At 38.9% G+C, this 10,851-nt stretch overlaps 1 protein-coding gene across 6 annotated transcripts in view; it reads right to left on the reverse strand.

Moving 5' to 3' along the window:
• The window catches only part of LOC146304879 (protein FAM184A-like), a 55,114-nt gene extending 47,092 nt beyond the window's left edge, over nt 1-8,022 (reverse strand). For 3 of the 6 annotated variants that reach the window (XM_084713302.1, XM_084713300.1, XM_084713303.1), the window contains exon 1: nt 7,654-8,021. In XM_084713302.1, the coding sequence (XP_084569428.1) occupies nt 7,654-7,818 (165 nt within the window). In that variant the 5' untranslated portion in view covers nt 7,819-8,021. Of the gene's footprint in view, nt 1-7,653 lie in introns of all 6 variants that reach the window. The other 3 variants (XM_084713304.1, XM_084713301.1, XM_084713305.1) reach the window with 2 other exon arrangements.
• Nucleotides 8,023-10,851: the final 2,829 nt, after the last annotated feature.

Below are 10,851 nucleotides of genomic sequence, written 5' to 3' on the forward strand. Positions count from 1 at the left end.
TTTCATCCAGTTAGCTTAGAGTATAAAAAAAACTGGATCTCGTCTCTCAAACTGTCTCCCTGTTGGCTGCAAGAGATCAAATCAGCTTCATGCCCTTTCAAGTAAAAGACAAAGCCTAAAGATACGAGTTAAGAGAATGGACTGATATTTTTATGATGAATTGCACATAACAGCAGGCTGTAAGCTTCAGTCTGGGCTTTTATTTTGGGAGTTCATCTGTGCAAGCTAATCTGCAAGCATTTTCTTCTCTCCATGCTGACATTTAATGTACAGTATAGACTCAATAATAATCCTGAGAAATAGACACAAAAGCACATTATAATAATGATAAATTAGCATATTTTAAAAGTCCTCCACAATGTTTAGTAGACCTGATTTGAACTACAATATCAATGCTAAAATACATCAAGAGCCTCAATATTAATGCTAAAAATCAGTAAGAACCCAGACATTCTCAAGAAATATCATAATGAACCTCGGTATCAGCGCTAAAAATCATCAAGAACATCAATATGAACGCTAAAAATCCATAAGAACACAGATACCAACTCTAAAAATAGTTAAAAACTCACAAAGCAATCCTAAAAATTGCCACAGACACACACTTAAATAGCAAAAATCTTCAAGAATCCAAATATCAACTCTAAAAATTGTCAACATCAACATGAACATTAAAAATCACTGAAATCCCAGATATCAAATCTAAAAATGGCTAAAATATATCAACTTAAACTGGTGCATGCACGCAAGTTGTTTATGTTGTTGTTCTACTTTTGCTGCAACTATCTTTGCAACCTGCATGCATCATGCATGGCGCACTGTAAAAAATCAAGTTTCGGACATTGCAAACAGAACATTAGCCCACAATTCATCACATGGCAATTAAGAAAGGGTGACCAACAGTAGAAATGTCCTATATAGAACATTATTGTTTTCACTGCGAGGCATTAGGGGATGTTGTGACACATCATCTGACAAAGAATTGTCACTAGAAGAAGGGAACCGCTGGAATTGAGCAGCAGAAGAAGAAGACGGTGTTATCTAGCGTGAAAGAAATCAGTGCTCAGCTGCAGATCTGCAGGTCAGAGAGCATCATGACCCGGTCACAGAGCGGGGCTGCAGCCCCCGAGACTCACGCCACAGTCGGGCAGAGAGCGCTCCAGCCCCCAGGCCTCTAAGACAGTGTTTCAGGGCGAGGGGCAGAGGACACACATGGTTAATGTTAACCACACTTGTCACAGTGATGTCACATACATAAAAGGTCTCGCCATTTTCTCCATTTTTTGTCTGAAAAGTGGATTTTTTTGATGCAACCGACCAACATTCAAGTGCTTATAAAAAAAACAATGAGTGGAGCTCGAACAAAAAGTTTTTTTGTGTCTGAAACTATCAGATTTGTTCTTTCTTTTGATATATTCCATGTTAACATATTCATAGAACTGAATATTCTGCGGGTGCTGAAAAATCAATGAATTTTGTCAAACATGCTGGCGCTGGCTGGCAACTTTAATAAAAAAAAAAAAAAAAAACGCTAACGGGGAAAGAGTTAAGACCTTAAATCATTTGTGCCCGGCCCACAGCAGCCTGATCAATTTCTCATGAAAAATAACCACCCACCCCTTAAAATCAGACTTTCAATGACCCCAGAAAAAGACTGTGTGATCACAGAACTGTAACAAAGAAACTGGAGACGTATCTCGAAGGGATTTGTCAACGTGGTTTTCAAAATTTGATTAACTAAAGGTTATGTTTGCATGAATATTCATAACAGTGTCACGATGAATATTTATTAGTTTCAAATCACAGTGTTGAGGCGCTGCTTGATCCTAACTTTTTTGTGAAAATGAAACAGAGGTGAAAGAATCAACATTTTGCAGGGATGTCTGGACCCCCTTTCTTGTTTGCGTCCACCTTCTGACCTCTAATATGTGAGCTCAGTAGACCGGGGGCTTGGCAGGGCGCCACCGCAGCAGGGAAACAACTTCCTGCAGAATCTTATAGCCGAAATTTCCTCCCTAACTGCTCGGTCCAGCTGTGAAGCCTCTATAACAGCTGATCACTGCATTCTGTCCATGAACTGTAACCAGCATTCACACGACAAGCTGCAAATCAGCTCCACATCTCAGCACTTTCTTGTCTCCCATCTGATGCTTCAACAAACCTCAGTGTGAAACAGCTGAGATGTTGATTAAAGCTATTCAAGGTTGCTTGGTGCTATTTCTGTGACGCTGCACTAACACTTCAACATGATGTAACAGCATGAAAGACAAAAATCCATCGTGTCTTATTTATGTCTTTGCAGCTACCGAACATCATACAGATTATGTGTAATCAGTCTCTCAGTCAGAACATCTACTGAAGGTCCACCACTGTGACAATAACTGATCCTGGACCAGAAATTTGCTGTATTTTCCTCCTCATCAGGTGTCTTTGACGCTTGCGGGCAGGAGAGAAATAAAAGCTTTGAAATCTGGTTCAAAAATGTAGCAGGTCTGCACGAATCAACATCAGTCACCCAGTCACTCTGATAGCAATTTGGGTCCAGCTTGTTTTAATTTAGTCGACTTAAGTCAAAACTGATGGATGAAAATACATGTATGCTGGAAAAAAAGAGAGCTACCCTAAGTAACACGAAAAGATGCAATAGTGTAACGTGTGCAGCATTTTTTTTGCTGCACACATCTTTTGTGGTCAGAGAGAAGTAAAGAAACCAGCAAATAATCTATTTTTTTGATTTTCAAACTGATTAATTGATTATCAAAATGCAGTTTATCTTTATGGATTATTTTGCAGCCAAATTGACAAGAAGACCATCAACATATGACGTTTTTTATCTCGTCTTTCTAGAGTTATGCGTTTTTACAGAAACATAAGCAATTGTTAAAATTTCAGATTTCTTGAAGGGAGTTTGGTGTACTCTTTTCCCCAGCGAGCTTTAGTTTAGTTAAATTCAAACTGCTAATAAGTATATTTTTAAAACATTTTGTCACCACTGCACAAGTCTGATAAGGTTGTCTGCTGTTACTTATTGGTTTGCTTAATATTTTAATAACGTGTGTATTAATTACTGGTGGTGACTGATCGGGCTAATTATCAGTTAATTGTGCTCTGTTTCCTGCAGCAGTATGCAGTTTGTTTGTGTTTATCTGCAACTCACTGCTGAAAGTACAGAATACAATGAAAACTAATATTTTATATAAAATAGTGCAGCTTTATTGGTCATAATTGAAGGCTCTTTACTGTAGGAAACATCACTTTCAGGTGTTAATTAAATGAAAACTGTCCTGCCAGACTAAGCCACATGACAGAAAATGTATCTGCAATAGTCAAAATGTTATTTTTCTATTGTCCTCGATTCGTCTCAGTAAACCTGTTTAAACAGGAGCTTCTGTCCTCGATCCATTTTAATTTGGTTGAGTTTATTTCTCTCTTTGCTATTGTTACAAGGTAATGTGGGATGTCCTTCTGTGTGCTTCCTTTGAAAACAAGGAAGCGTCGCTCACGTTCTGTGAGATGTCCTACTTTCTATATGCACTGCTGCACAAACAACGCAGGTCCTGCAAAGTTACTCACACACTTCACTGCAAACATATAGTAACTGCTATCAACAACACTGGAGGAAGCAGAGTGAATAAAATACACGAGAGCTTCACAGAGGACATGGATGCATTTCATGGAAGAGTGATCACGACTAAATGGAATAACACAAACACGAGACACATGATATCTGATTCACTCGCCTGAAATGAAAATGTTTGGCGCCACATACAGAATGATTAGTAAGCAGATAGCGGTAGCCTGCAGATACCCACACACGAGCAAAACACAAAAGGCATAAACACCCTCAATTTTTAAAAAGCAAAGACATCTGGATACACGACGCAGGCTGCTCTTTGCTTTTACAGGAGGTTGGAGGAGACGACAGCAGAGACGCGGGGAAACACTCTGAAAAAACTTGAGAAATCCATTTTCAGATGGGCTTTTTCCACCAGGGGTTTCTTTGACTTCTTCACCTGAGGATCTAAACTTGATCTCCACCACATCCTACCCACTACCTTTTTGCATATTATTGACCATTATGTGTTGTATGTGACTGTCGTGGCCCACTGTCTTCACATGCTGGGTAGCGTGCATCATGGATGATTAACTGGACCAATAATCTGATGCTTTGAGATAATTGCCAAAAAATGTGTGCACACACGTCTTCTGGCAGCCTCGGCAGTGTGCCTGCTGTGGAACAATGTCAGCGCTCCCCCATGGGAGTTTTGGGAAAAAGTTGCACTGTAATTCTCACGCATCCTGCTCTAAGTGTTTGTCTTAAAGTCCTCACTCAGCCACCATCACCTGTTCTATCCTATCATCCATAATGACAGCTTATCTACAGGGTTTTCACTGACCTAAATTGTGCATGTGTGACATTGTTTCAGCTTGACATCCTACTAACATCACTATAACAGCATCCACTACCATCATCAGCATCATAATTCACAGCACCTGTGAAGTGAGCTCCTGCACTGTGGTTTGTGTGGTTGCCATGGTCACATGTCGAGCTGCAGCAGCAGGTTGAAAAGGTTAAAGCGCCGTCGCGGTCACATTCAGGAGAGTGGCAGCCGTTGTCTGTGCCTCTGACCCCCGGGGATCATGTTTATGGTGATTATTATTACCGAGAGAAGCTGAATACACCGAGCTGCATGCAGATGACACATCAGAGTCCAGAGACACACAGAGTCACAGAGCTGATCATATACAGGCTGCCTATGTGGATCAGCAAGTTACTTTTTAATGCAAATGTTTAATTCAATTTAATTTAAACATCAAATGTGAAAATAAAGGCACAATCTTCTGAGTGAATACATATATTGTCACTCTAACTGTCCTGCAGGCAGAGTCTGAATGAGGCTGTATCAGGGCAGAGTGCCAGAATCATTTAGAGAGTTAATTTTTATTGTGGTTCACTGATTTATAGCTTATACATGGATTTTAAATAAACAGGTAAATGCCGTCCTGTCTCATTTAGCCTACAGTCTGTTGTCATAGTGAATTTAGTCTGACTGGCTGCTCCTTTTTACAGCTTGTCTTTGGGCCGTCGGTGGAGTTGGACCAATATTTCCCGGATATTATTTAGCTGATCATTCCTCTTATTCTCAGTAGTGAATGTGTGAGGGGCTGTGCAGCGTGAGTCACCAGTTTAAAGTTGACTGGTGCAATGATAAGAATGAGACCTGCTCTGGAAGCACTGGAAAAAGGGAGTGTTTGTAGGTTTATTTCAGCTGACCTGCTAGCTCCTCCATGCCATCCAGACAGACAGAACGGTGGTCACCAGAGAACAAAGTCTGCAAAAACATTACAGTATGCAAGAGGACAAAAGAGACATGTTGCACTTGGTGTTAATAATAAGTAGTTAATAAGTTAATAAATACAAATTTTAAGACCTTCCAAGATTTTTTGAGGACCTGTAGCCATCCTGTTATATTAAATATCCAACTTTTGACAATATTTAACCACATACATAATGCAAAAATTAAAATGTACACCTGGATGTCACGTTTACATCACTGCTGATCACAGCTGGAGCCGATAAATACCTGCGACTACCCGGGACTGAATGCTGATTGTACCCTTTCACGCTGAGGACAAAAGCCAGATGATGGTTTGTGTTCGACCTTTATCACAGCAGCCATTTTGTTATAAAACAGTAGTATCGATTGACCGAAATTATCATCCCAATATTGGCCGATCCCAGATATATCAGTCTGCCTAACATAATGCATAATGGTTTTTAATTCGTTAGCTAGGATACTTCATCCTTTAGGCTACATATTTTGTTCTATTTGTCTTTTTTTATTCATAATTATTGAAAACACAGATGAAAGTTTACTCTTCCAGTGTCCTGATATCATTTTGGACAGTAAAGTTTATTGTTAAATGGTAAAATATTACTTACTAATATCAGTACTGGCATTGGCCCTGAGAATCCAGCATTGCTCAGGCCCTAACTCTGTTCCATTCAAGTAAAAACAGAGTCAGATTGTGCAAGTTGGCACACTGGAAAGGCCAACTAAATGGAACATGGCCTTAATCAACAGTAACACCTGCATTTACCCTCCTTCTTCATATCAATGTGGCTGCCGTGGAAAAGGCCTTTGTAATTTGTATTGCTGAGGTGAATCTTTTGTTCTCACTGGATCAATGACTGTCCATCCCTGCATCTTACTCTCATATCCTGCTCGTGAAGCCTTTCCCAGCATGCCCCAGACAACAGACACCCCGGACAGATTTGTCAGATTGTCTATCATCGTCAGTCTGCAGATCACCTAACCTCCGTGTCTGAGGTTGGAGGAGCACGAAATCTCCACACAGACTTTAATTCTGCTGTCATTGTCTTGCCAATCTCTGCTCCACCACAGCAGATCATTTTAATCAACCACTGACACTGCTGCTTTATAATCCCCGATATCCACATCTCCAATCTATTTGCAATGTTGTGTATTTGTACAGCTTATCCTACTGTACACAGTGTCTAAATCTGGACTGGGATACTATCACCATGCCTGTTACGTAAAATCTTCTCTCCTCTATTCGCTGCTTCAGTCTCCTCTTCAACACCTCGATCACACAAACTGCTTTATTTACATTTTATCTAGGAAAAAACACCTATAGATGCTTTAAAATCGGAGCTGCCACCTTAAATGCTCTACTACAGAACAACACCCCTGTAGCTGATCCATCCTACACTGGTTTCAAGTGGAGTACAAAGAAGCAGCTCTGGCAAACCCCTGCATCCCTCCAAGATTACATAACTTCCCTAAGCCCTTCAGTGGTGGCGGCAGCCCCGTGATGATGGCAGAGAAACATGCACAGGTTAAACTGTGGCGGTGTGGCACAGCAACACATTCCTCTGGGCATGTGGAGAACTTGCAGCTTTTAGTGTAATCGCTCATGAAATACTGTCTGGTCACAGTACAGTATGGGCTACTATGAGTAGTAGTGAGACCACGGGAGAATACAAACTCTTTCTAGGTACGTTTTGCACAAAATTCCACCACCTATTCACCTCAGAATCACACTTTACCTCTGCAGGGTAGACCAGGGACGGTTATAACAGGGGACAGCTGCAATAAGCCTTACTCATGAGCCGTAGTTCTGTCAAGAATTCATCAAAACTCCCTTATTTGAATCCTAATAGTTTCGTGTAAATAAATGATTATATTTTTGTAAAATAAATGCATGTTTGCAGCATACTGTGCTTATTAGACACAAAGCAAAAGTTAATCAGAGAAATTTAATGCATTTTAATATGCTTCACCCCAAGGTTAGGCTAATTAGCAGGTAGGTTGTTGCAATCATCCCAAGTCTCCCCTATTTCTTTAACAGTGACCTATGAACCCTGTGAAGATGCAGTGAAAAACCATCAAATCTGCTCCAAAATACCCACACAACAAACATTAGCATCACACATAATAACCTGCACCAAAGTCCATGCAAAAAATGCTATAAAATAGCCACACATCCTTCCTGTTATGAGCATGTTTACAAATGACATCCCATCCCATCCCACAGCAGCACCAACATCCCAACCTGCCCCGAATGACTGAGCCACTACCAAATATCTATGGCTACTACATCCTACGTCATTCATTCACATCAACAGACCTTGGTCAGTTGTGCTATCTTCTTGCTCATCTTCAGATGCAGGTCTTGAGTGTATTCCAGCGTCAAACTGCCGTCGTAAAACATCGTGGACGTTGGTGAGGGGGTATATTTGGTGCTGCTAGTCGAGGTGTTGTACGGAGGCTGCCAGCCTGCCCCCGTCGCCATTTTTTTAACGGGGGGGGGGGGACAAACCCGAACTCGACGGCTGTAAAAATTTAGAATAAAACGGTGCTGCTAGGCGTTAAATCTCGCCATGGTTGTGTGTGTAGCTGATGTTCGCTGTGAGGAGGCAGGAGGAAGACGGGGAGCAGGACAGCGGGGCGCGAGACCGTCCCCCTCCCACCCCCCTCCGTCGCACGCATCCGCAGCTGTCGCGAGCGCTCGGAGTGATGCGATAGAGAGAGGCGCGCGCCCATACGCTCAGCCAATGGCGCGCCCCATTGCTCAGCCCAGGTTTAATTGGTTTCCGCTTTAATGCAGCGGTATGTGAACGTTTCACTCAGGACGCATAATAACATCCGACATGATGGCATCTTCCGCCTCGCGCGCTGTGTGACACCTTCACTACCGTGGGAAAAATGGAATTTTTCTTGTCTATAAAGTGATTAACAGTTACAGTTAAAGATGCGAGCTTCATTTTAATAAAGATTCATTTCAGCTTATATATAATGGAATAAAATTAAATGTACTGACAGCAATGAATGATTAGAAGTTTTTTATTTCATAGAAAAATGTCCATTTTACCTTAGCTTAATTTGATTGTGGGGTTTTGTATACATTTGTTATTATTGTTATATTATTTCTTTTATATATTGTAGAATAATGCACATGTTTTAACATATCTCTTTCTATTCATATAATTCTCTATACTTACTTTTTATTTATTTATTTATAATATATTTCTTTTGTTGAACGGAAGCACCTTAACATAAAAAAAATTCCCTTGGGGGATCAATAAATTATTTCTGATTCTGATTTTCTGTTTTTAGACTGAAAAAAAAAAAAACTGTCAGAGTATTAATATATGCAAATAGTAGGATAACATTAAATTAATCATTTTAAAAAACATGAATGGTCAGAAGGTTGCTTACCGCTGAAAATGACACAGGAGTGAAATATAAATTGTCTGATTTCTGGACTGGAAGCAAACTGGAAAGCTGGAATTTTAAGGCGACAGCGACATCTAGTGGACTTTTCTAGCATTACATACCTAAATCAAGTGGTAGAAAAGATTATTCAGGTTGTATTAAATTCATATTTTTTAATAAGATAAAATAAGTTAAACTGTGCTCTACCAAACTGAGAGTTAAATATCATTTCTCTTCTTCAGATTTGATGAAAATATACATAATATTACAGAGTATTACACTAGAAAATGAGAAAAAAAATAAATAAGCAAAAATATTGTGCAACAGCAATTTTCTTTTTTCTTTCTCATCTCTGTTCTGATTTATAATTAAACACTGTCTATCTGTGTCTGTGTAATGAATATTTTTCTCTGTTCTTTTGGAAATGAGACTGAAATCATGATTCAGTCGGTCAAAAACAGGCTGTAATATTAAAGGACGGTGCAGCTTTTGCTTTGAGAGTAAAATGATGAGAAAATGCTGCTGGTCTTCATTCAGACTTCACTGCATTACGTCAGTGTGGAGATGCTGAAGCTGTGAATAATCCTGCTCTGACATCTGCTGGTCGTCTTCATCAGCTGCAAAACAAGAAGCTCAGAGGCACAGAGGAGGAGTCACGTGATGCACAAACACACTTACATTAGCAAAGATTGGGATTATTGATAGGATTATAAATTTAAAAAAAGAACGATATACTACCCTGCACAGTGCACATTTTCATGGCCTCTAGTGAAAACATAAAAGACATTTTGTGTCTTTAATGTTTGTTGTAGGTTCAATTTGATTTATTGATTCACTTAAACACTTAGAGCTGCAACTATTTATCCATCATTAATCAACTATTAAATTAATCTGCATTTATTTTGAGAACTGATTAATTATTTTGAATCATTTTTTAATTAAAAAAAAGTCTGCTTTCAGCTTCTTAAATGTGAATATTATGTGAATATGCTGAATATCTTTGAGCTGTGGACGAAACGAGACATTTGAGGACGTCATCCTGGACTTTGACGTTTTATGGACCAAACAACTGATCGATTAGTTGAGAAAACAACCTACTGATTAATAAATGATGAAAATAATCATCAGTTGCAGCCCTAAAAACAGGCTAAAAATTAGGCTAAACAATCTTACCATGTTTTATATTGAGATAATCCAAAAATAAGTTACATTACTTTAATATTTTGATACTTTGATTACATTACTGGCTACATTCTTTAACAGGTGATTAGTAACTGTATCAGATTACATTTTTAAAGTAACCTCGTCCTTCTCTCTTCTCTTCTTCTCCACAGCTGAAACGATTCACTCTGATTAAATGAAATTAATAAAATCAACACCATGTTTTTCCTCAGGAGTGAAAAGTTCACACTGAAGCTCTTCAGCACCATGGAGAGCTCACTGCAGGCCTGCTGCCCGGATCTTATATTTTATTTTTTTATGCATATATTTTGGTCATGTTTTTCATTCCTTTTTATTCCTTTATTTTTCCCTTTGTTGTTTTTGCTTCTCCTTGCAGAGCCAAGCTGTAAATCAACTTCCTGTCCAGTCTGAGCCGTCAAATCTTCTCCATCACTCGAGCAAAAGCAACGTGAGAGAAATAAATAAAATATAATAAGAAAAAATAAAGGACAGAAATAAATAAATTATATCAAATGAAAATAAAATAAAAAAATATATATATAGTTTTAAAACTATAAAAAAATAAATGTGAAAATAAATTAAGACGCTTATATTTTATTTCCATATTTATTCATTACAGATTTCTTTTCATGGCTCTCCTGTAACTCCATACATTTTAAGGACTGACTGATTCTGTTTGATAAGAGTTATTTTCATCATTATTGATTATTATTCCTCATGATAATGTTGGTGTCACTTGAGCTTCATGTCCTGTAGGGGGCGCTGTCTCCTTGTTAATACCACCAGTGAAATTGTTTAGCTTAATATAGTGTTTTTAGGTTTAATTGGCTGATTATTTTAGTTGTTTGGTCCATAAAATGTCAGAAAGTGTTGGAAAATGTTGATCAGAGTCCAAGATGACGTCCTCAAATGTCTCATTTTGTCCTCA

This window comes from Lutjanus erythropterus, chromosome 24, assembly GCF_056507025.1.
Source record: "Lutjanus erythropterus isolate fLutEry1 chromosome 24, fLutEry1.hap2, whole genome shotgun sequence".
In the NCBI taxonomy this organism is placed as follows: Eukaryota; Metazoa; Chordata; class Actinopteri; order Lutjaniformes; family Lutjanidae; genus Lutjanus; species Lutjanus erythropterus.